At 36.0% G+C, this 27,260-nt stretch overlaps 1 protein-coding gene and 1 pseudogene across 1 annotated transcript in view; both read right to left on the reverse strand.

Moving 5' to 3' along the window:
• The window catches only part of ARID2 (AT-rich interaction domain 2), a 184,035-nt gene that overhangs the window by 83,446 nt on the left and 73,329 nt on the right, over window positions 1-27,260 (reverse strand). The window contains exons 4-6 of the mRNA XM_075551842.1: window positions 10,898-11,031; window positions 4,585-4,803; window positions 1,007-1,074 (exon numbers count right to left, since the gene is read on the reverse strand). Of these exons, the coding sequence (XP_075407957.1) occupies window positions 1,007-1,074; window positions 4,585-4,803; window positions 10,898-11,031 (421 nt within the window). The remainder of the gene's footprint in view (window positions 1-1,006; window positions 1,075-4,584; window positions 4,804-10,897; window positions 11,032-27,260) is intronic.
• Window positions 18,587-27,260, reverse strand: part of LOC142450562 (ATP synthase F(0) complex subunit C2, mitochondrial pseudogene) — a 44,466-nt pseudogene continuing 35,792 nt past the window's right edge.

Here is a 27,260-nt window from a genome sequence, read left to right on the forward strand (position 1 = left end):
TCCCACGACATAAATAAAACAAAGAAGGATGTGATTATATCAAGCCACACAGAAATGACACTTATTAAATACAACACGCATTCTTCATAAAAATTCGCAACAAAATGGTAATATATGGGAAATTCCTTAACCTAATATTATATATACATATAAATGTTGGCTACTGTTGGCTCTTGAATATATAATATATACCATATATACTCATGTATAAGCAGAGTTTTCCAGCACTTTATTTTTTGTTGCAGTTTTTGTGGTAAAATTAGGTGCCTTGGCTTATATTCTAGTATATATGGTATAAAATATATACTCAAGAGCCAACATTAGCCCCAATGGGGTAATTCCCCTTTTAAGAGTAGTTAGATGCCTTTATTACCACTTCTATTCAATACTGTGCGAGAAGTTTCAGCGAGAGTTACAAGGCAAGAAACTAAAGGCAACCCCATAGGCAGTGAAAATGATCTGTCTCCAGTTGAAATGATGCTATACACAGAAAATTCTAAAAACTAAGCAAGAAAATTACTGGAACTAATGGAAAGATTCAGCAAAGTGGCAGGACACAAGATCAATATACAAAAATCAGCCAGATTCCTTTACATTAACAGACTTGTAATTTACAAAGAAGAAATACTTGGGAATAAATCTTACCAGAAAAACAAAATATTTATACAAAGAAACTGTAAAACGTAAGGCAAAATGCCCAAAGAGACCTTCATTCATTGAATAATATAACATGTTTTTGAGATAAGATTTAAGTTGCTTTGAAATATGGTAACTCAAGTATTTATTCCTATTGCAAATGTGCATCCTAAGAAATCAATGCATAACAATAAAAACTTTATCTAATTCCATTGGATATTCTAAAAAAAGCTTACTTAACATAATCCAAATTTGTTTTTAGTTAAGCTATAAATACAGATGGCATCATATAAAACAAATAACTATTGCTACTTTAACCCTTGGCTACATGTAACTCAGTGTTTCAAGATTATATGTTCATGTAAATTACCTTAACAAAATCTCTATCAGTCTTCTCCTTCCATTCTTCTCCAAATACAGAAGAAAAGGATCCTAAAGCTTAAAAAATCAATAGTACATTCAGTTAAGTGGAATTTATTTTTTCATTTAGATATCTAATACTTGGCAGGCTTGGAAAAAGAGTAAAATTGTTTTTTAAGATACTTTGTTCACTGACAGTTTTTTGTTTATAATAGTGAATTATAAAAATTCATGGTTAGCTTCTGAAAAATATTTCTAATTACATAAGTTAAAAAGCTTTTATGTCCCAAGGCCACAACTCCTTTTATAATAGTTTTGCAGACAATAAAGAATTCTATCAAATAATTATTTTAGTGGTTGCACTACAAGTTTTCAAGATTTTTTTCATTTAAAATCTTCATATTAATTTCAGACATAATTGTATAATTTGTACCTCAAATTATATACAGCAAGGCATTATTAGGAAAATTTCCATAAAACAAAACCCATAAAAAAGCCCTAGGTTGATACCTTGTTTTGTGTTTCTGTGTGTGTGTTATGTGTAGTGTTGTTTTAAGAGGAAAAGTCAAAGCATACATTTTTAAAAGCTTCTTCTTAATAACACTCTACATTCCCACAGTTGTGGTCTACATCTTCAATAAAACAGGCTGAGGCAGATAGTCAAGCTATTGGCTTCCTCTTTTATGTTGCAAGTTCTCTTATGGGGTAAACAGTATGATACCAATATCCAAACTGTAAATATGTGTCCCATTTCAAAAAATTAATTATTTCATTGTCTATTAAGTTAAAAAATAACAAGTACTGTTCTAGGGAAACATAAAACAATACTGTGGCATTTGTTAACAACAAAGCTAGTTTTTATGAATGTCGATCTTGAATAAAATTATGACTCCTTATTGGGCATGTTAGAGGAGCCCTGTTAGCACCATAGTAGAAGTGCTGGATTACCAACAAAAGGTGGGCCACTCAAATTCACTAGCCATTCTGTGTGGTAGCTTATTTCTGTAAATGTTTATAGCCTTGGAAACCCCATAGGGCAGTTTCACTCAGTGCTTTCAATTAAGTGCTAGGACTGCTAACTACAAGGTGGGCAATTGAAACCAACCAGGCTCCCCTGGGAGAAAGATGAGGCTACCTGCTCCCATAAAGAAACCCTATACAGGGTCACTAAGGGTGGCTATCAGCTCAATGGCAGTGGGGCACAGGGCTGCTATGAGTCACTGACTCCATGGCAGAGGGCAGTGAGATTAGACATGTGACAAACATAACAAATGGATATATCTTCTGTAGCAAAGTTTTTTTGCGTTTTTATGGTCTTAATACCCCTTTTAGTACAGAGCTTTCATTTTTATAATATCAAATAAAAAATTTGTAATTTAGGTTGAAATGAGAAATAGCACTAAAAACGATTTTAAGGATAAAAACAAATATTTATACAAGAATTGCATTATTAATTAATTTCAATATTAAGGTTATGAGGACATTTTATAAAAATAAGTACGAAAATTTTAACAAATAAATTACTATAGTGGCCTAAAGAATCAAAACTACAGGTAAGTAGTAGCTTAGTCAGAAACATGAAACTACATACCACTATAGAAGATATAACGGTTTGTTTCTTTAAATTAGATAAAAAACTTTTTAAGAGAAATTTCATAAGGAAAATATAGATGGGAATATGAAATTTTTGATTACATGGAACTTTTTGTTATACTACAGACGCAAAATGTATGAACATTACAGTTTCAAAAAGAAGTGGCACCTGAATGAACTATTGAATTATATATTAACTATATGCCAATAAAACTTCGGAGTGGGGGGTGGGGGATAAGGGGTACAAAAGGTACCTATGTTTGTCTCTCAAAAGTCAGTGTCCTAAAAATCCATCAAAAATATCAATCAAGTCAAAAATATCTATAACCCTAAAATGATAAGGGAATTATTTCATAATGAAAGACCATTAAGTTCCTATGTGTTCTGGAACTTAATTCTAAGACTGGTGGAATGAAAGAAACATGTCCAAAACAGCCTTTACTTTTTGTTTTAAATTGTTACACTGAATAATTTTGTAGGCTTTTATAAACACATCAAAAACATAAAACTTAGATTATTTCTATTAAAATGCTTAACTTAAATTGTTCATATGTAGTCCTTATTCAATGATTAATTGATCAGATTTCACACAAAAATTACTGTGGGTTAGATAGATACAGCTTCCAAAATTTTAGCTTTATGTTTTTAAAAAAGGTTTCTAACACTGTTATATTAAATTCTGAAAGTTATATTTTAAACATGAAAATAATATACTGGATATAAAAAATACTAAAAATGAGATAAAAATTCACAGTTAAAAAAAATAATAAAATAAAATCTCAAAGTTACAAGAAAAGTCGACAATTGTCTTAGTTCCTCTGCTTATACAAGCAGAAATAATTTCAGACAAGGTTAAGAAACTTAATTTTCACTTTTAACTTCAAAATTAACTTCTGACAAATAAGCATATATCAAATTGTAAGAAATCCTACTTAAAAGAGATCCAAATAAAACAATGTTTTAAAAGCATACTACTTGAACCCAAATCAGAGAAAATGAACCTATATGCCCAAGGGTAAAAATTCATGATTTTTAATGATAAGGAATTCTGCCACTGACTACTGTGCTATCGTTTCTTGTCCTGTAAAATAATACCAAGGTTTTAATATCTTATCCTTTACTAGGATATACTTTTTGGCAAACTACACATATTAAAAAAGATTATCAAATCTCTGATTAGCCTTATTTAATTTATTTGGGGCTACAGTATTTTGTTTTAGTTAAAAAAATACAATTTTACCACATTCTACCAGACATAAACTTTGTAAAAATAATTTCTCCCAGACCATAATTTTTTCAGAATTATCTAACAACCTTTGTTCTAAAATTAAGAAACATAAACATCCCAAGAAAAACCCAAGTTTTAAAAAAATTTAAGACTAATTAAAATATATTATGTAAATAAAGTTAAAAACATCCATTATCTTAAACAATGCATTTCATATTAGAAAAATAAAGAATAATTATTCATTTAATATTAAAACTACTTTTCCTTTTGAAAGCCTATTTTGGAAGCATAATTACAAGTATTAAATGTGTACATCTACTAAATAACACACCACTCATCTTTCAGTGCCTCATACTGTGGTAGCTCTAGTGTTGTCATGATACCTTATCAGAAGGTAGGCTACTGGCATTTCAAATACAAGCAAGATCCTTAATTGTGGACAGGTTCCAACAGAGTTTCTAGACCAAGACAGACTAGGACGAAAGGCTGATGATGTGCTTGTGAAAATGAACCAATTAAAACCCTATGACTCATGACAGAACACTTTCTCATATAATGGTAAACATGATCCCCTTAGGTTGGAGGGTACTTGAAAACACATTGGTCCCAACAACGGACTGCAACTTATCAACAATTTATTCTAGTGTATATGAGATCACCATGAGTTAGAACCAAAGTGCCAACAATGCTTAGGTCATACCACCATCACATAATACAATTACCTTAAGAGAATAAGCATCCAATATATTATACAACTTAAAACTTACTGTCATCAAACACCCCGGCATTAGCAAGTAATAAAGTGATGATTTTAGGGTCTTTTTCAAGTTGCATGACGTGCTTGCTTTCATTTGATAGGAGAGTGCATACATTAATAGCAAAGTCCACTTCATTTGGGAGTCCAGATAACAGTGAAAGCACCAATTTATTGTAATCATTTGGCGAATTGAAGTCCATAGATAGCCCATAACTTTGACGCAGATAATCTAACAAAGATAAAAACAAAAAACCTTAAATATGATCAAGGATTAGATATCATTAGGTATAATAGCTTCAGAATACACTAAACATTTTATTTTCTTTGAAAATATAAAAGGACTAGAAATTGTGAATTCAACTTTTTAAACTTAAAGCTTACTTTTTCTCAATATTAATTTTTTTGTAATACTAAGATACAAAAAAGGATTATATATATTTGTATATAATTATATTATGTAATTATAATGTATAATTATACTATTACTTTAATTTACCTAAGCTTCACATTTTTAGGTGTCCCTTGGTGATAGAAATGCTTAAGCACTTTACTGTACTAACATAAAGGTTGCCGATTCAAACCCACACAGAGGTGCTTTGACAGGAAGGGGTCTTGAAATGCCACAACCTTGAAAACCCATAAAGCACAGTCTGACATACATGGGCCACTATGAGTAGGGACAGGCTTGATGACAACTGGTTCAGTGGTTGGCTGGCTGTTTTGGGGCATATTTTTTCACGCATGTACTTCTGATTTTTATATAAGCCAAGGAGGGGGAGATTCATGAGGCTTTCTACTCCCATAAAGAGTTAGTCTTTGAAACTCACGGGGGCAGTTTTATCCTGTCCTTATAGTGTCACTGTGAGTCGGCCGGCATTGACTCCATGGCAGTGAACTTGGTTTTATGTACAAGCCAAGGAGAATGGTTCACCCAAATGTTTAACTTTTATCATTTTAAAAGACTTGTTATTTATCTTGTGTACCAAATTATAGGATTATTTCTTACTGAGGGACATCTAAATTTTTAATAATTTCCACATACAGATCTGTGTGCAGCAGATATACTTAAATTTATCTCTAGGCTAATTAAATACCTAGACATGAGATTGCTGAGTATATGCTTAACTTTGTAAGAAACTGCCGTTTCTCAAGGTGGCTGGAATATTTTGCATTTCCACCAGCACTGTATGCAATACCTATTGCTCCACAAATGTACCAATTGCTAGTTTTCTTCCTAAAAAACTTTTGCTAACCCAAACAACTAAGATTTTCTGTAGAATTAATTTAAAACACAAAATTTTCAAGGTGGATTTACTGAACAAAGATAATATGTCATCATAACATTCTTATACATCCATATAAGAACATGTTATGATTCTAGAAATACAGTATCTTAATTGGAGCAGTTTAGGTCATGGCAGCTGTGTCCTCTGACAATTACAAGTTCATTTTTTCAAGTAAGAAAAGATATAGCTAGAAAAGAAGCTTAAAAAGCACCTAGATGAAGTATTTAAAAATCTTTCAGAAATGTCTGAATAAATATGATTTTTAAAGACCCACTAAAGGCAATGCAAGTAAAGATCTAGTGCTACAACATGGCACAGCTGAAAGTTACATAAGTCAAGAATGTAATATCCTGAAGATACACAAAAAGACATCTATTCTAAAAAATATTCTATGAATAGTTCCAATAATTGATAAAATGTCACAATGCAGGTATAAATGATATAATTCAGACTTCACAATATATAAGCCTAAACAAGAATATATTGGTAGTTTGAGGTTTTCTATAAATAACAAAGTTTCTCAGAAAAAAAAAAAAGGACTACAGCTTTCAAATCCGAACCAAGTTCACTGCCATAGAGGCTATTCTGACGCCTAGCAGTCCTATGGGACTGAGGAGAACTACCTCTGTGGGTTTCTGAGACTAATGTTTTATGGAAATAGCCCCATTTTTCTCCTGCAGAAACAACTGCTTTCCAACTGCTGACCTTGTGAGTAAGCAGCCCAAACAAGCGTGTAACTCCGACGTTACCAGGGACCCTTAATATCTGTCACTTGATCTTTAGATCTTTACTTGCATTATAATTAGTAGTTTTTTTAAAAACACAGTGTTACCTGAGTGACTTTCTCAAAACAGCTTCAATTCTAAAACAAAATAACCCACATATAAATATAATAACTATGAGAAGCCCTTTTAACTATGTCAGGTTAATAAAGATGACAAAGATAATGAAGGAGAAATGTTTATATGATTGTAAAACCTTCCCCTCTCTAGGAAGAGATGCTCATATAGTGAGTGACAAGCTTATCCTTGGAATTAATTTCAACATCTTTGATTCAAAGTTCAATTTTATTCTCTATCCCTCATGGAATTGTGGTTCTTCTGGGCTGCAATACCCAAGGTCAGCAGTTCAACACCACTAGTGCTCCATGGGTGAAAAGACAGCACTTTCTACTCGTGTAATTGAGTTCCAGTCTCGGAAACTCACAAAGGCAGTTCCACTCTATCCTGTGCGTCAACTTCGACTTCATGGCAGTGCGTTCGGTTTTTTAATCCCCCATGCCCCACGAGGAGCACCATGGGGTGCGGTGGTTTCAAATCGGGTTGCTAACTGCAGACAGTAGTTCGAAATCACCTGATGCTCCGTGGGAAGTTTTCCGTTCCCATTACAAGTTAAAGTTCTATCCTGTCCTGTCAGGTCCCGAGGAGAGGGAATCACTGCGATGGCAGTTCACTTCTAAATCCCCTATACAAGCAGAGCACAGCTGAGAAGCTGGAGGTACCAGTAATTACCTCTTTTTTTTCTGTTTAAGAAGAGGGGTCTTTGTCCCTAGGGTGTTTATTATCATTTATTAATTCATTAACTTCTTTCTTTCCACCGATATTGACAGTGATTATTGTATGTAAGACTATCTTGACTGCAACCACAAATTCTGTGTCTTAATTTCAACGAGTTACCATTTAATGTTGTCTTTCATAACTTTTCTTTTTCAACAGTTTTATCGGCATATAACTCACATATCATATAAATCAGTAGTTTGATAACATCAAGAGAAGCTATACAATCATCAAGCCAAGTGTAGAACATCCTCATTCTTGTTTAATAACTAGCTTCCCATTTTCCACCAACCTCCCCTGCCATACCAACCAACAAACCATTAATCCAGTCCCTGTCTCTATAGATTTACTGATTCTGGATTTCAGAAACAAACAAACAAACAAACAAAAAAACCATTTTAAAACTAATAAGAATAACAAAGTAAAACAGATAATAATTTCAATAGAAGAGAAAGCAGAATTAGAAACTAGAACATATTTAAATGGATTGTAAGGGAGATAAAATGCTAGGGTGCAAAATTTTAACCTAAGGACATCTGCAACAGCCCACTCTCCAATACATTCTGCATGTTGGCAAGGGTAGTCACGTGCATGGCCCATCGTCAGAGGGGATTCCCCAAGGTCCTGATCCCATGTACATTTCCCCTTCATCATAAAAAAAGCCAAAATCTGAAACAGGTTTAAGATGGGTCAAAAGGCAGATCAAACTTTCATAACTTTTCTACCGAAGATGCGGCAAAAAAATATTTTTAATGTAAGAGAAGATGAAAAGGAACGTCCTTAGTAATAATTCTGCATAACTGACTGTATCCATACCAATGCCTAGGGAAATAAAAATGAGAAGAAAACCTAATTCCAAAGGATTAGGTATTTATAGTAAAGAAGAGCAGTAAAAGTCATGCAAAGAAATAACAGAAAACCCACCACATATTAATGCCAATGTTGATTACCGTATATACTCGTGTATAAGCCAAGTTTCTTTAGCACATTTTAAATGCAATTTTTATGGTAAAATTAGGTGCCTTAGCTGATATTCAGGCTGGCTTATATTGAGTATATATGGTCATTCTAAACCTCAAAGTAAAATCTGTTCAATAATTTTTACCATTTAAGTCACTAAGTAAAAGGAGTCAATACCTTCAAATGAAAATTCAGGTCTACATTCTATTATTACAATTACAAATGGAATTGTACTTTATACCCTATTTCCTAACTCTACTGCCAAATGAAATGCATTACTTTAAAAAATAATGCTTTAAAATTGTTTTTCTTAATATCAGTAATATAAGCTTCTCTGAATAAATATATAATACAAGCCTATAAGTGAATAAGGCTATATTAACAAAGACACAATACAATTAAGAAAAACTTACTAGTAGGTAATTCAATTTTGGTGTTTCTTTAATATATACACAACACATTCATACACATACCTACACACAAAACAATGAAATAACCACAGAAAAACACCTCCAAATCAATAAACACTATTTACTGTGGTCTGATGTATCCCCAGAGACCTTAGTTTCTTCCTTACTTTGTCTCCATACTACCCATTAGAAAGGCAATATTATCGAACCAAGTCAAGCACTCTATCATTTCCTTAGCAGGTGTAGTCTTTTCAGTATGTTTACATTCAATTTTTGAAATGTCATAATACTTCATGCCACCTTTCTGAAACTTGGGAGATCAAAAAACAAAAATAAATATTTTAACTCAGTCCAAATATAGTCAGGTTATAGTTTGGGGAGCTGTAGTAACAGGCACCACTCTCCACGGCAAAGGATGAATGAATAGCTGTCACTAATATTGTAACACAGGAATGACATAGTTACAAATGTAAAAATGGTCTTAAAGATACAGTATCAGATTTAATGAGGGATACCGTTAATTAGATGATCATGAGTTCACTTGAAAACAAAAAAGTACTCTACTATGCCACTTCAAGGTATTTTATCACCATTAACTATTAGCAAGCTTTTCTACATGGTAACAATATGGTCTCCTTTAACTTTTACTTTAACTTTTACTTTGCAATAACGACTCCGCATGAGGAATTAAGGTACACTTGTTTTACAGAACACTCGCTCTATCCAAAAAAGCACTAAAAGAAATCTCTTCAAGTAGACATCACAGATTATAAGAGGAAATTGTTTTTTACATTGACTGGAGAATGGAAATTAGGTAATGCTAAAATAAAGCCAATAGAAAATATTGGTAATACTGGCATATAAGCAGCTTAAAAAATAAGTAGAATAATAACTTAAAAAATAATATAACTTACGCAGTCTCTTTTCCCCTTAATTAAGGCCTAATGTTGGTAACTGAAGGCACAGAAATGCTATTCAGAGCTCTCCTCCTAGTCATCACAATCCTCCATCTCCCAGAGGCAGTAAGCACTAGACCCCCAGCGACCATACACTCAAGAACCTTGTGAGCAGACTTTCAATCTCATTATTTCCCATTTCACCCCAGCTTCTCACTGCCATGGAGCCAAGTCTAACTCAGAGTGACAGTATAGGGCAGGGTAGACTGTAACTGTTGTGGGGCTAAGTAGAAAGCTTCATCTTGCTCCTTTGCATCAACTGGTGGTTTTTAACTGCTGACCTTGGGGTTAGCAACCCTATGTGTAATCCACTATTCCACCAGAGCTCCAGCTGCCAATTTAACGCCAACTCATGCCACACAACTCACGTGTCCGAGTAGAACCACTCCACAAGCGTTTCAGGGCTGTGTGACTTTTAGAAAGCAGAAGACCAGGCCTGTCTTCTGAGATTCCTGTTTTCTGGTGGGTTCATGTTGCCAACCTTCTAGCCAGTATTCAAGAGCTTAATCATTTGCTCCACTCAAAGAGTTCATGATAGGAAAACAGCACAGTATTTACAGAGAATTTTAAGGAATTTACATCCTATAAAGTCCAGTACTTCAGACAAGCTATCAGGAGAGACCAGATGCTGCAAAGGGATATCATGTTTGGTAAAACAGAGGGGCAGTGGAAAAGAGGAAGACCCTCAATGAGATGAACTGATTCAGTGGCTGCAACTGCACGGATGGCACAGGATTTGTTCTGTTGTACACAAGGTCACTATGGCTTAGAAGTGACTTGATGTCACTGAACAATAAATTCCAGTACATACAATATGGCTACCCTTATCTTCTTTAATCCTGACAAGATGTACCTATTTCCATTTTAGTGACTATTTCAGTTAAACGGATTCCTAGTTGAAGCAGTAAGGGAAAAAAAACCCCAACTATTTGCAATATAGGGTTATGTAACTGAAAATTCCAGCAACTGAAGGCTTAAGCATCTGTGCTAGACATCTAGGTCCCTACTGCCAACTAAATGTTGACCTTTGACAGTTGCATTACCTCAAAGCCTTCAGTGTTCTTCTTGTACAAAGGAAATGTCTAACTCATTGAATGTTTATTTTCCTAATTCAAACTGTGGACCTACATTTTATTAAGTTCAAACGATATTTACCTGACACACTGTGTTGCTGGTAATTGTAGGAAGATGGAATTGCACCAATAGGAAGCTGGGGCTTAGGATTGCCTGGTGGTACCTCATCATCATCTTCCCCAAAATGATGAACTTTCTCGTACTTTTCTAGATAACTGAAATAGAAAAAACAGCACAGCAAAGGTTTAAAAATAGATTTACTCCTCCTTAGTTTTTTAACTTCATGATACATCTGTTCTTTCTTTAACAGATCCTCTAAATAAAATAACAAACAAAATCTAATAAAATAAAACCCAAAACAGTAATTTCTGGGCTAATACTATAGGTAAACTAAACGTAATTCTTCCCAAAATGTTTTTGTATTTTCAGAAAAGATCATATCACTACTCAAATAAAAATATAAGAAAAGTAGGGAATAGCAAAGGACAACTCCATATAGGTGAATGACAGTGCATCTACTGATTATTTTTTTGAACAATTTCGGCATGATCGTTGTAAATACCAGTTTAAATGAAATGATTCTCTAACCCAGTGGTTCTCAGCCTTCCTAATGCTGTGACCCTTTAATATAGCTCATGTTGTGGTGACCCCCAACCATAAAATTATTTTCGATGCTACTTCATAACTGTAATTTTGCTATAGCTATGAATTGTAATGTAAATATCTGATATGCAGGATGTATTTTCATCATCACAAACTAAACATAATTAAATCATAGTGATTAATCACAAAACAAGATATAATTATATACTGTGATATATTTATGCGTTTTCCATGGTCTTAGGCAACCCCTGTGAAAGGGTCATTCGACTCTCAAAGGGGTTGAGATCTACATGTTGAGAACTGCTGCTCTAACCTCTGGCCTCCCCAATCTCAGTCACCAGAGATAAAGGGCATATTCTATTTTTTATGCATATTTGTAAATAAAAATAGGCTAAAAAGTAAAACCAGATACCGTTCTCTAAGTTGCATGTTTATTCAATAACATATTTAGAAATTTAACCCTGCCATTACTTTCTGCACTCATTTCTCTTTAATAACTGCAATAGTATTTGAGCCTATTGATACCTGGCGATATAATTAGCCAGAGCTCTATAGTGGTATATTCAGGCTGTTTTCTCAGTTATATTTTTTGCTATTACAAATCATGTTGTAAGTAAACTTAATCTGGTTCACATTTGATTATTTTCTCAATAGAGACTTGGAAAAAGTCTGTTCATTTTTAACAGTAAGTAATATGCCCAAAGTCACCATGAATCCAGATGTCACCCAGGAAAGTGTTTCTTGCTCAAACTAAGCTCAGAGGGAGAATTTAGAAAGGCTAGAAAGGGACATTTCAATGATTTTCCAGGCTTATGGATGTGAGTTTTACTGTCTTGTAAAAGTACAGTGGGAACTGAAGAATGATCATGTGATCACATTGTCAGAGTTTTTGTGTCCCTCCAATGTAACACCATTACTGGTGATTGTTTTTTTCTTTTTTACAGGTGATTTTTAAATGGGGAACTAATTTGTCAAATCAGGTTTTAGTTCAACACTGTAATCAAACACATACTTGTTACGGAACTTACAATAAAATAGTTGAACTGACTGATGTGCTGACTTGCAATTCACCTTTTAGGATATTATTCTAGAGAGCTACTGCTCTGTACTTAAGTGGTTACTATGCCCTCTACAAGCTACTTTGGAAACATAATTGCAGCCATGGTTCCATCTCCCTATTCACCAACCCTGCCCACTTTGCTTTTTTAAGTACTGATAGCTGCAACAGGAGGTAGAATGGCCAATGATCATATAAGATAATCCCAGAAGTATTTTATTATTTTAGTAGCAACCTTAACTTTGAAGGTGGAATGAATGGGAGCTATAATTTTACAAATATAAAAACCAATGATATGGAAAATCATTATCATTCTTCATTTTCCCATTGTAGCTTTTTACACGACAAAATAACTCACGTCCTTAAACCTGGGAAATCATTAAATTTTCCTTTTCCATGACCACCAAGTTCTCCCTATGAGCTTAGTTTGAGCAAGAAATGCTTTCCTAGGTGGCACTTTGATAGCTAATGAATTCAACACATTCCTTTACTGTTATAGGCGCATAATACTAAAGCAGAGACATATGCACAGATGTAGCCTTTGAGCATTGAAGAGGGTACACAGCTGCACACATTTCAACCTGATGCTGATGATATTCCCAGATGGAATTTACAGCCAGACAAACATGGTTAAAAAGAAGGCTGTCCCTCTCCAATGCTACATACCGACAATGGACACCAATGGATAAATGAATCCAGTCTGTACTTTTTGATAATTAATAGATATACAATAGAAAACAGAGTATATATAAACTGAGACACAAAAAGCAAGCTAGACAAACAGCTGCTCTAAAATGTTTTGTGACATCTTTTTGCCAACAAAGGATAATATACGTCACTTGTGTTGATTTTAGACAGGGCAGTCTTTCAGAATAAATTAAACTCAATGTGAAATGGTTATAAAAACAGATGAAAGAGAAATAATTTTTAAACAATCTTCTCTAAATAGAATCCAAGTTATCACAATTATAATATCAAGATTCTTATAATTAAACAATATGTTTAACATGTTTCTTTATAAATGTGCTGTCCATAATTGAGCATAGTATGCTTTATATTACAGTTCTGGGAGAAAATGACATTACTAGTAAATAAAGACCATACATAATCTTCCTTTCAGAAGATCCCAAATGGAATATAAGTAGTTATGTGATGAACTGACAACACAAGTAATATAACAATAACAAAAGAACCCACAAACTCACTTCCATGGAGTCAATTGCGACTCAGGATGACACTACAGAATGGAGTAGAACTGCCTCTTTAGGTTTCCAAGGCTGTAAACCTTTATGGAAACCGAAAGCCTCATCTTTTTCCTGAGGAGAAACTGGAGGGTTTGAACTGCTGACCTGTGTTTAGCAGTCCAACACATAACTCATTACACCAGGAGTCCTCAAACATTTTAAACAGGGGCCCAGTTCACTGGAGGGCTGGACTATAGTTTTAAAAAAAACTATGAACAAATTTCTATGCACACTGCACATATCTTATTCTGAAGTAAAAAAACAAACGGGGCAAAAACACCTGGCGGGCTGGATAAATGTCCTTGGCGGGCCACATGTGGCCCGCGGACCGTAGTTTGAGGACCCCTGCATTACACCACCAGGATTCCCATAAGCACTAAAATAAACAGAACATATTTTCACTCCGTTAAAAACCCTGATCATTCTACTTTTAAAAGATTTTTGAAAACAACTTCTGGCTTCTTGTGCTATACTAACTCTGTTTCTCCAAACATTTCCTCTGGACAATTCCAATGCAGAAAAATATATAGTTTAGATTAATTAAGATTTTTGAAATGTTTATTTCCTGCCTGAGGGTCAGTACTAGTTCTCACTGGCATCATTCAATATTTTCAAGGGAGAACTAACCTTCCTTAGTTCAACTAAGGAAGAACCCAATTCTGGTCTCGTCTTTCTCAATAAATCAGCACAAAGTCTCTTTTGGGGAGATGATTAAAGCTGGAAATCTAAGATGTATAAACAGATGGGAGAGGGCACCTAAAATAACAAAGTTACACTTTAGTGTTTTAGTTTGGTGATCTAATTCTCTATCATGACCTTGAGCTAACACACTGAGAGGCTGTTCACTCATAAAACTATAAAAGCACATTTCTTTGTCTTCTTCTCAAAGTCAATGACACTTTGTTAACATATTAACAATTAACATATTAATCAAACAAGTATTTATTGAGCTCTCACTATAGTCTGCTTGCTAAACAACATATGTAATAGAATAATGGCTAAATGTTGGGATTCAGCTGGCAATAGCTCTCATTAGGCAACCAGAGAAAAATAGGTTCCATAATTCAGCACTAGAACCAGATTCAGGAAGTGTGAGTTACATTTTCTTTTTCAATTTAGCATAAATTATTTTATGGTGGACTCTTTTAAGCTATGGGTGCCGATGAGGCAAATATGAAAAATTGACTTAGAATACCATGGGGATACCATTATCTGTTAACTTCATTTTTCTGTGAAGTTTTTGACGCTCTTCATACAGAAACTATATTAAAGTGCATTGTTCTACTGAAAAGCTTAAGTGTAACTAACACAAACATGGAAAAAGACATCAATCAAAAGAAACCCAAAACACCTCACTGTTTTCAAGTCAGTTCCAACTCATGGTCACCCTCTATCTATAGGACAGGGTAGAACCGACCCTGTAGGTTCCTGCAACTGCACTTCCTTCAGGGAGTGGAAGGCCTCATCTGTACACCACCCAATCAAAAAAGTACAACATCATATGAGCACTATAATGAATGCATAAGAATTTAACATATACATGCTATAGTTTTTACAGATTAAGTACACAAAATTCAGTAACGTTACATAAGGCTGGTGAATATCACCAACTGATTTGTTGAACTCATTTTAGAGATCATACAGACCCACTTTTTTGAACCTTAATACAATTCAAAAAAATATTTTTGGGAACTATACTAAACACTAGGAAAATTAAAAGTAACTTTTCAATAAGTAAAACTTCAAATCCATTTGCAAGAGTAGATTAGCAAAATACTATCTATTAATAAATAGCAATAATTGATAAATAGCAACTTGTGGCTATTTGTTTCATGTACACATCAATAGGTCTTCAGAAGCCTCTCATTTTGAGGTAATTCACAGGATATCATATAATTTAATCTATAAATATTTCACATAATACTTGTAAATTTAAAACACCATTAATAATAACTGCTAATCATGAAAACCCTTAATCACTCTTAGATCAAAGACAACATTCAAATACGAATGTCAAAAATCTTTTGAAATGCTACAGGAAAAGATAACAATTCAAAGAGTCATAAGCCCATAGTAAAAATAGAAGGTATCTGAATCAGCTGGAAATTTTCTGAAAGTCTGCATCATTAAAAGCAACTTTAAAAAAATCCACAATTTATGAGGAGAGAAAGGGGGAACTGATCACAATGATCTACATATAATCCCCTCCCTGAGGGACAGAGAACAGAAAAGTGGGTGAAGGGAAACACTGGCCAGTGTAAACATGAAAAAAATAATAACAACTTATAAATTATCAAGGGTTCGTGAGGGAGGGAGGGGGAAAATGAGGAGCTGATTACCAGGGACTCAAGTAGGAAGCAAATGTTCTGAAAATGATGATGGCACCAAATGCACAAATGTGCTGGACAGAATGGATATGTGTATGTATTAAAAGCTGTATAAGCCCTCAATAAAATTATTTAAAAAAATGAATAAACAAAATCAGATTACTATAAAAAATCCATTTGGATTTTGTTAGTCACTAAGGATCTGTACAATTTGAAGGTGTTTCTAATGAGATCTAGACAATGACAACTATTACCAGAGAATATATGAAAAGTTGGGTTGAACTAGGCTGTTTTCCAAGAAAGCAATACATATCCAAGAGAGCTTCAAAACATTTGTGGAAAAATTCCATTATCCTTTAAATCCATTTTCCACACTCTTTTGTGAAGGCCTTTTATACTTCAACTTGTAAATTTTTGCAAAAGGACCCTCCAGACACAACGGCTAAAGTCAACAAAGGGAAGCAATATTTACCGGTTTCATTATGTGATAGGTAGGTCCCACACCTGTATGAAATTTCTTTGCCAAGATTGTACACATGCAAGCAGGGGCACGCATACATACACTTAAAAAGAGTACAAACTGGTATTAAAGGGTTGATTTGACAAAATAGAAGCTGATATCAGTAAAGTGGAGGGCAAAGTTGAGAAATTTGTACATAGATAAGAACTAAGAAAAACAATGCACGAAGGAGTCCTACTGGCTCAATGGTTAAGTGCTTGGTGACCCACAAAAGGTTGGCAGTTCGAACCTAACAAGCTGCTAAATGGGAAAAAGATTCAGACACCTGCACACACAAAGTTGACAATCTAGAAAACTCTGTGGAACAATCCTACTGTTAGCTGAGGTCACTATGAGTTGCAATTGACATTCTGCATACAACACTAACAACATACACAATATCATAACTAGAAAATTGATACGGACACAGTTGGTGCACAAAAATAAAGGATGTATTCTAAACACAGCACAAGCATAGCAAGGAAAAAAAGATAATGTTCCTGAAACCAGAATAAATGCAAGACTTAACAATAGAATATACAGTGGGTTTCAAAATATATGGAAAAATGAAACTTGTCCATAGTTTTTGTATTGCCCCTCGCATTTAGATGAAGAACTAGATATTTATTTAGCTTAAAGTTAAATGTGAACATCAAAAAGCTCCTTGGAGCCGTAGTGTCAGGGAGCAAAATTAACCAGGTAACAATAAGGATGCAGTAGGGAAGCAAGATGGGAGAAGTGGTAGGAGCTGCACACTATCATCCCCCAACAAAAACACCCAAAAGAAAAGAAAAACCCAAAGAAGACTTGCAAAATTATCTTAGTTATAAATATAGAAACCAGTCAAAGGGTCACAACAACTAAACCAACATTGATTTGTGAAAAAGTTGACATGTCAATGGCAGATATTTGATTTTCTACTCATTTGCACGTGACACCTCTGCTGGCTCCATGCGGCAATCACAAAGCAGCAGTGGTCTATACCCCCAAAGAATGGGAGAGCTCGGTCTCCTGGTTCTAGACTAACCACAGATGTTCCTTGCATATTACTCCATGCATCTTTTCTAATCTGTGAGAGTTGCCTGAAAGACTAACCACTGAACCCACTGCCATTGAGTCATTTTCAACTCCGTAATCCTATACACAGTGATTCAAGGCGGCTGCAGAAGTAGATACCTACCTGTACCTTATCCGGAAACGTACGTGTTAGGCCAAATACACTTGGGAGCCTATACTATTCAAGGCTCTCTCAGAGCTTACAAAAGATTAAAGCACTGACACTGAGTCGATTCTGACTCTCATGGCTATGAGAGGCTAAACAACTTTTTGAGGCTATATAACTTCAAGTTTCTCCTGTGGAGCAGCTGGTAGGTTTTAATTGCAAATTTTGTGGTTAGCAGCCCAACCTTTGCCAACACTGCTACAAAGGACTATAGGGCTGTAGAACACAACCTAACGCTGCAAACACCTATAGTTCCCAGAGGCTAATTAGTGTGATTAAGGCATAAAAACAAAAGCTAATGCCAGCGATCTGGTGCCATGGAGACACTCACGTGTTACAGAGGCCTTCTTGCGAGGGTTTTCTTACCTAAGACTCTGCCACTGAGTCGATTCCAATTCATCACAATCCTTTTTCTTGGCTCCCCTTCTGCATCTCTTCCTGCTTGGTCTCCTGCTTTCTAGGCTACACTTTAACCACTGGTGTTGCTTAAGAGTACCAACCATGCCTAACTCCATTCCTGTTTCCTTGTACAACAATCAAGGCAATCCAGTGGACACCAGCTCAATGACCCCTAAGGGCCTAAAACGGCTTCATACTGTTTCGAGACTATAAATATTTATAGGAGCACACAGTTCGCACAGAGCAATTAGTGATTTTGAATCACCAACACTGTGGTTAACAGTTCAATGCCTAATCCACAGTGCCACTGAAGTTTTTAGCCCCACCCAAAGAATATTTAAAAAACTAAAGTTGTTGCCATGGCGTTGACGCTAACTCACACTGACCTTTTTTTTCCTCATCTTTATTAATATAGTATTTATTTGTCTTCCCTCTGTCAAACCCTGAGCCAATTTCTTTCCCCGGGCTGCCTGGGGAGGTGCAGGGAAAGCAGACATATAGGGCAGACGAGGCGCGGGACAGAGAACTCTGGGAGGTGAAGCAGGCTCCTTCACATGGCGAAGAGGATGAGGAAGGCCACCATCAGGCAGAAAAGCCCCATGGCCTCCGAGAGGGCGAAGTCCAGGATGGCGTGAAAGAGCTGCTGCTTCAGAGAAGGGTTCCTGGCATAACCAATGATGAGGCTCCCAAACACAGTCTCAATGCCAGCTCCAGAGCCAGCCATTCCAACTGTGGCAGCCCCGGCCCCAATGAACTTGGCGGCTGTGTCAATGTCCCTGGAGACGGAGCTGGTTTGGAAGCTGTGACTAGGGATGCCTGAGGTCAGGGGACGTGGGGCTGTCCAGCTGCTGAAGCGCTCGTCTGTCAGTGTCTCAGGCGTTTCTGCACCAAAACAGACAGTGGTCGGCTAAGCAGCTGGGAGGTGCTCCTGAGCAGGGAAGGGGTGGAGACGAATTTGGCGCAGGCGTACATTTTTAGGGGGTGAGGCGCAGTAGCAGGTGAGCTGCTCCTAGTGCAGAGAAGACAGAGAGGCCACACTGACCTTTCTGAAACAGCAACATGAGTTGCCCCATAAGAGTTGCAAGGCAGGCTGTCACATCTTCTTCCTGTTAGGTGGCTAATGGGTTCAAACTGCTGATCCTTTAATTAGGAGCCAAATACTTAACTAGTGCACTCACAAATCTTACAAAAAAAAAAAAAATCAATGCCATCAGGTTGGTTCTGACTTATAGTGACCCTTTAAGGCAGGGTAGAACTTCTCTGGGTTTCTGAAACTTTAAATCCTTTATGGTAGTAGACAGGCTTGTCTTTCTACCACAGAGCAGCTGGTGAGTTCAAACTGCTCACCGTGTGGTTAGTTCAGTGCCTAGTCTATTAAGCCACCAGAGCGACCTCAAAGAATCGTAGGCATCTGAATACTAGTAGGGGAGGCCAGGGAGAGTGTTTGTTCAGAAAGGTAAGGTGTTCAAAAGCACTCAAGTGTATCTCACTGTACAATAAGAATGTCACATGCATGCCAAGGGCAAATCTCAGGTACAGAGTGACCTGAAAAGACCCTACATTTCCACGTTAGGGCAGAGTGCTAAGTCGAAGTGTGGAAAGAGGCCTGGCAAAGAGCAGATTAACAAAGACAGATCTTTTAGATTTCTTCTTTTCTTTTGGAGTCCAAGAAAACTTGTGTCAAAATATTATGTGAACACAGAGCTCACAGTCCACACATACAAGAAGACTCAAACAACAACCACCCTCACTGCCATCAAGTCAATTCTAACTCATGGTGATCCTATGTAACTTAAACTTAGTTTTCAAGACATTAAATCTTCGCAGGCATGGAGAGCCTCATCTTTCTTCTGTGGAGCCAGAAGAAAGATTTGAGCCCAGGTGGTGTAATGATTCCGAGTTGGGCTTCTAATGTCAAAGTCAGCAGTTGGAAACCAATAGCCAAGTGTGCAGGAGAGAAAGACTTTCTACTCTCATCAAGAAGAACAGTCTCCATGCTCTGGCTGTTCTGAGCAGGGATATCGTCCTCAAGGCTTGGTGGACAAGGATGTTCTCCACTCTCTCTTCCTCCCCCTTCATTTGTTCCTATGTGTTCGGATCAAACATGTCTCTCTCCTTGAGCTATAGCTTTAGTGCTGTCCTCTGAAGTAAATTCTTGTGGGGGGAGGGGCGGCTGTCCACTTAGTTGGGATTGGGGCAGCCCCTCAGATCTCTCTACTGGTTGGTTCCCTGCTTCATGGAAGTATGCTGCACTCGCATCTTGCAGCACCAGGTTGAAGTCTGGTCCCTCCTCTTTCCCTCTGGAGATATAAACAATACACTCCCCTTGGGTGGGTTAGTGACCTGTTCCCCTGCTACCCTACTAGACACGACATCCTCATTGACCCAAAGTCCTACAGGGGATAACATTGGAGACACAGTGTGGGAATTGCGCCCGATCTGACCCAACCACCCCAAGGAAAACACTAAGGGTGTGCAACAGAACAACAAAGGAAGCAGAGTAAGGAAGTCCCAAGAGAGCACCAAAAATAGACTTTGGGGCCAGGGCATGGCACCCTATCAGATTAGACCAGAAAACACTCCTAAAGGTCAATAAACAGACCTTGAACTATATGCAGGCTTTTCTTTTATTGTCACTGGTTTTTTGTTGTTTTGTTCTGTCTTGTTTTTGTGCATATCATTATCTCTGCAGGTCGATCCATATAGGATAGGCTGGATAAACAATCTGGAGGAGAAAACAACAGGACCGACGGTTCTGGGGGGACATGGGAGAGGGGGAGGTGCGGAAAGGAAATGGTTTTAACAAACCCAGGAACAAGGGAACAACAGTGATCCCAAAATCAGTGGCAAGGAGGGTGTGAGAGACCTGGTAGGGCTTGATCACGTGTAATGCAACTGAGAGGACTTACTGAAACTCAAATCAAGGCTAAGCATGATTGTCAAGAGGAAAGTCAAAGGAAATAGAAGAACTAGGAGGCAAAGGGCATTTGTAGAGGTCTAAATACAGGCATGTGCATATGTAAATATATTTATATATGAGGAAGGGGAAATAGATTTATGTGCATATATTTATAGGTTTAGTATTAAGGTCACAGATGGATATTGGGCCTCCACTCAAGTATCTCTCAATGCAAGAACACTTTGTTCTATTAAAGTGGCATTCCATGATGATCACCTTCCTGACCGGATTGCTGAAGACAAAGTGGGTGCATACGCGAATGTGTTGAAGAAAGCTGAATGGCACCTGGCTATCAAAAGATATAGAATCTGGGATCTTAAAGGCTTGAAGATAAACAAGTGGCCATCTAGTTCAGAAAGCCCACATGGAAGAAGCACATCAGCCTGTGGGATCACAAGGTGTCAAAGGGATCAGGTATCTGGCATCAAAGAATACAAAATCATATCATTGTGAATGAGGGGCAGTACAGAGTAGGGACCCAAAATCCATCTGTAGACAACTAGACATCCCCTTACAGAAGAGCCAGAGGGAGGAAATGAGCCAGTCACAGTGCAGTATAGCAATGATGAAACATATAATTTTCCTCTAGTTCTTAAATGCTTCATCATTCTCTAATATCATGATCTTAATTCTACCTTACAAATTCAGCTAGAGGATGTACACTGGGAACTAGAAACACAGAGAATCCAGGACAGATGAACCCATCAGGACCAGTAGTTTGAGTGGAGATACTAGGAGGGTAGAGGGAGGGTGGGGTAGAAAGGGGGAACCGATTACAAGGATCTACATATAACCCCCTCCCTGGGAGACGAACACCAGAAAAGTAGGTGAAGGGAAACGTTGGACACTGTAAGACATGACAAAAATAATAATAATTGATAAATTATCAAGGGTTCATGAGAGAAAAGGGAGTGGGGAGGGAGGGGGAAAACGAGGAGCTGAAACCAAGGGCTCAAGTAGAAAGCAAATGATTTAAGAGTGATGATGGCAACAAATGTGCAGATGTACATGACACAATGGATGTGTGTATGGATTGCGATGTTGTATGCAGCCCCAATAAAATGATTAAAAAAAAGAATTACAGTCTCAGACACCCACAGGGGCAGTTTTGCTCTGTTCTATAGGGTCACCATGTGTCACAACTGACTTGATGAAAGTGAGTTTGAGTTTCTGTTTTGATGCCATTAGGTCTTATCAAACTGGTGAAAAATTTAGGGAACTAAGTAAACAAACGGATGATTATAGCTGTCAGCACCTCAAAGCCACCCTGCTCTCCTAAAAAAAAAGAAGCAAAAGCACTCAAATAAGTACAGCTATACTTCAGATCTATTACAGGTTGGGTTCCAGACCGCACTAAAATAAAGCAAGTGTCAATGAAGTGAATCACACAAGTATTTTGGCTTCCCAGTTAGCTGCTAGCAACGCACGCAATGGAGTTGCCTGGGAAGGTTCTGTCTGGTCAGTTAGTTTTTTTTCCCCCCCTTAAAAGCACTTTCTCTTGAACCTCATATTTTGGTGATGGCTGATTTAAGAGAACAGCTTGCTGCTGTGAAATTTTGTTTCCTGTTTGGGAAAAATGCTGCAGAAACTGTTGTGATGTTGAATACAGATTACAAGGACAGCTGTATTGGGAAACTCAAGTGTATGAGTGGTTTTCTCATTTCAAAAATATGAAATTTTATTGAGGACAAATCTCATTTGGGACACCTGTCAAGTTCCCTAACAAACTCGTAGTGCATTTGGAGTTCATTCCAGCAGGTCAGACTGCTAATCAAGCTTCCTATTTAGAGGTTCTTAAAAGATTGTATAATTGTGTGCATCAAGAATGGTCTGATTTGTGGTTTTGCCACCACAACAATGTACCTGTTCAGGCAGCCCTATCAGTGCACGAGTTTTTGGCAACCCCCCCCCCCAAAAAAAACAAAACAGCAAGCCTCTCTTGCTCACACACCTGACCTCGGCTCAGTGCGACTTCCTTTTGTTTTCATAAATGAAGAAGGACATGAAAGGGCAACAATTTGATGATGTAGAAGAGGTGAAGCAAAAAACAAGGGAGGTGCTATTAGCCACCCAAACCGATGAGTTTAAAAAAATGTTTCCAAGAATGGAATTGTAGATTTGACAAGTGTACTAAGTGTAATGGAGAGTACTTTGTGAAGGTGATATGGTTGTGTTGTAAAAAAATCTAAATACATAGCTTGAGAAAAAAAATTTCATTTTTTGTGGGGGTACCTACCCCCTTGTAAATATGTTTACATTATTTTGTCATCTACTAAATGTTCAACAGCATTGTGAAGGTGTTTGAAATACTGTGGGAATTACCAAAATGTGACACAGGGACATGAAATGAACACATACTGTTTCAAAAGATGGCAGCAATGAACTTACTAAATGCAGAGTGAACCACAGCAATATGAAGCAGTATAAAATGAACTGTATCTGTACTCTGCTGATAGATGAATCAAATTAACGAACAGCTATGCAGCAATATAGTTAACTAGTGATGTGTACAGAACACAGATTTCCCTCGCCATCCGAAATAAGAGAATAGCTATAAAATGTTCTTTAAGTCATAATGAATAAAAATTTACTATTAAATTACACGGGAAAAGTTTTTTAGCATTCCCAGTTCAAAGAAATGGCTAAAATTATATATAGTAACATAAAGCACAAACTACATGGAATGAAAATGATCGATACTTTAATGAATACTAAATAATACCTTTACTTTTCACCTTTTTTGGGTGGGGAGGGAGCAAAAATTCTCCAGGGAGGGAAGAAGAGAAGGAGGGAAGAAGAGAAGGAGGGAGGCTGTGTGTGTGTGTGTATGTGTGTGTGTGTGTGTGTGTGTGTGTGTGTGTGTCTAGAGCCAGTGTCCTGGCCCCATATGCAGGACCCTCAGGAGAACTGTCTGGAGCTTATCTCAGAGGTAAAAAAACAATCCCATACCCACATCAAACATCCCCAGACTAGGAGCTCTGGTGGTGCAGTGTATTAAACATTGAGCGCTGACCTAAAGTCAAGAGTTTGAGCCTACCAGTTGGTCCAAAGCAGAAAGGTTAAATAGTATGCTTCCTTACAGCCTTTTCTTTCCCCCAACAGCTTTACCACCTTGGAAATCCTATGAAGCATATCCTGTCTTATAGGGTCTTCATAAATAGGAATTAGTTTGATGGCTGGTGGTTTGGTTTGGACGTTAGGACTTTCCTACAAGCAAAGTGTCCTAAAGTGAACTTTTGAAAATCATGATATACCTGTATTAGTCATAATAAAAACAATTATAAGAGAATGTATTAAATCCAAGGTTGCGGCACCAAAAAAAGAGAATTGTAAATGGCGCCTGTTAATTCCAACAGGAAATTTAAAAATATAAAACTATAAAAATAATTTTGAAAAAATATCCCTGTTAAAGTTCAAGAATTTCCCCACAAATATGAGAAAATAACTAAGAAGGATTAACTCTATTCTGTGCATTATCTATGAAGGAAGAGGGAACAAATACAGATTTTCAGTTAATATTACAGGAAATATTTTTGAGTTGTCAAATTTTTTTCAACTGATTAAGAACAAAATTAAAAACAGAATTACCATCGGGAAATAAAAACATTGTTGTACGTTATTTGTAAAGAAAAAGAGAAAAATAAAGATACCCTATGACACAGCAATTCTCATCTCAGGTGTGTACACATAAGAAATAGCTGGAAATAATCCAAATATTTATCAAAGGCAATGTTGATTAAACAATATTGTGGTATACTTTTTTCAATAAAATGTTACATGGTAATACAATGTACAAACTAACATGAATCCATATGAATGTTATCAATAACACAATATCAATTTTTAAAAAATAATATATACATGGTTTTAATTATAAGAAAAAACTTTAAATTATATATTTTAGCATTAGCCAAGTATAACTCAAACCCTAAAGAAAAATGAGTTAATTATCACTTAGAATTTAAATTAGGGACTAGTTAGGGACAAGCAATAAAGAGAAAGACAAGGTACTTCAAATAATATATTAACAATGTTATATATCTGTGTGTGTTGGTGTGGTTAAAGTTAAATATGCTGTTTTTTACTGTGTGTAATGCATTTCATAATTAAGCATATTTTTAATATTAGAGAAACAATAGTATAATTGCAAACTTTCAAAGAACTGATATTTTCATTGCTACCTAAAATGCTTCCAATGAAAGGAAATTAAGGAAGCTCTCTGAAAATTGGTATTTAACAATTTTCATTTTAAAAAATGGAAAAGGAAGCAACTATATATGCATGTACTGGGGGAAAACAGATCATGAAATTTGACTAATTTTTTGAAGCCCCTCATATAAAACACATATCCTAAAACATTTTGAGGATTATATTCTAGAAATCCAAGGGCAGTTAAATTGAGAAAATGCATTAACATTAATATCACCTACAGTTCAAAGAATAAAACCTGTATTATCAAAATAAAGGATGTTGCATTCATACTGCCTTTAAAAACAACAAAGAGAGGAACTTAATGAATAATTCCAGAATACAGCTGCTTTTGGATCTTTGATTTAACCTCCTTTTTGGGAAACTCAGAATCTCCAACCCATGGGGCTTTCTCAGCACATTAGATCCCAAACAGGAGCCATGGCTCTTATACCTGTAAAAGAGGGCCCCTCAAAGTAAAGTGCTCACAGAAGATAGTCCAATAGAGAGAATGGTTAAATTTGCAGATGGACACTGACTTCTGATGACTGTATTTGTATAGTTAAAATGAAATACTATTTTAAACCAACTGAATTATTTCGCAAAAAGATGAGGTTTAAACAACTAAAATCAGTATGAGTAACCCTCTCCCGCCGCAAAAAAGCACACACATCTAAATTGAAACATCTAACTTAAGTTTAGTGTAACCAACTGACATAAAAATAATGGGAATGCCATCAGATAAGAAGGAAATAGGTCAAGAGGCTTCAAAATTCCTAGAAAGATCTAACTATGGACTTTAAATTAATGCTGACGATGAAACCCACAGTAGGCTAAATAACACTATACATTTCATGTTAACTGATAATCTGTATAATGCTTAAAACCAAGTTTCAAGAATATAAAGAAAATCTTTACATTTTTCCAACAATATTTTTGAGTCATGCAATCTTAAAATATTGATAATAAGTATTATTTCTATTAAGTATATTATTAAGCATTCAGAAGTATACTTTTTCAAATGTAATTTCAAGATTGCTGGAGAAATATTTCTTCATTCTTTCAGGTTAAAAATGGCTAAATTAATATGTGGAAATGATGGCAACACAAATACATTGTCCCTATCACCAAATATTGTGGGGAAATCATTATAAAAACACGATTGGAAAGTTGAAGAAACAAAGATTAGGACAAATTATACTGTGTGGGAATTATTCTATATAACTGTATTCAAGTACAGATGTTTCCAACTTGTCTGTGCTTATGGTACTTACTAAATTTTCTTTTCAAAGATTAAATTCATGAAGAACTACTTTTTGGTGAGTCATTAAAGGAAAGCTGTACCAGACAAGATATATTCTCATAAGCAATGACATTTTTAGGAAAACTTCTTTTTTGGTTGGAAAATATGTTAATTTTCACTTACAGCTGCAATAAAGAACAGCTGCATTAACTGAATGAGAAGAGAGGACATGACTGAGAAAAATTATTCACTGGCAAGTTAATACAGCCCCCCAAAATAAAAATAAAAAAGGTTGAAGTCAGAAGTGTCGAAAGTGCTAAAAGTTTACTTAAGTCAACAATTATATTAAAACAAGACCCCTGAATACAATATTCACATATAATTCAGTGGCCATGAAAATTGCTATTTTAGCAAAACAACTTGAAAGTGTGAATAACTGAGAAGATTTACAGATTTTACTTTTCCAAAAGTGCAAGAGTTACAAATATGCTGATTTTTCTTCGATAACATGAGATAACATACATTATTCTCAAAATTAAAATCCATTGCCATAGAACTGATTCCAACTCATTCAGGCCTTATAGGACAAAATAGAACTGCCCCTCTGGGTTTCCAAGGATTAACTCAGCGCTTCACAACCTGTGGGTCATGACCCCTTTGGGAGTCAAATGATTTATAACAGTAGCAAAATTAATTATGAAGT

This window comes from Tenrec ecaudatus, chromosome 6 (assembly GCF_050624435.1).
Source record: "Tenrec ecaudatus isolate mTenEca1 chromosome 6, mTenEca1.hap1, whole genome shotgun sequence".
Classification (NCBI taxonomy): Eukaryota; Metazoa; Chordata; class Mammalia; order Afrosoricida; family Tenrecidae; genus Tenrec; species Tenrec ecaudatus.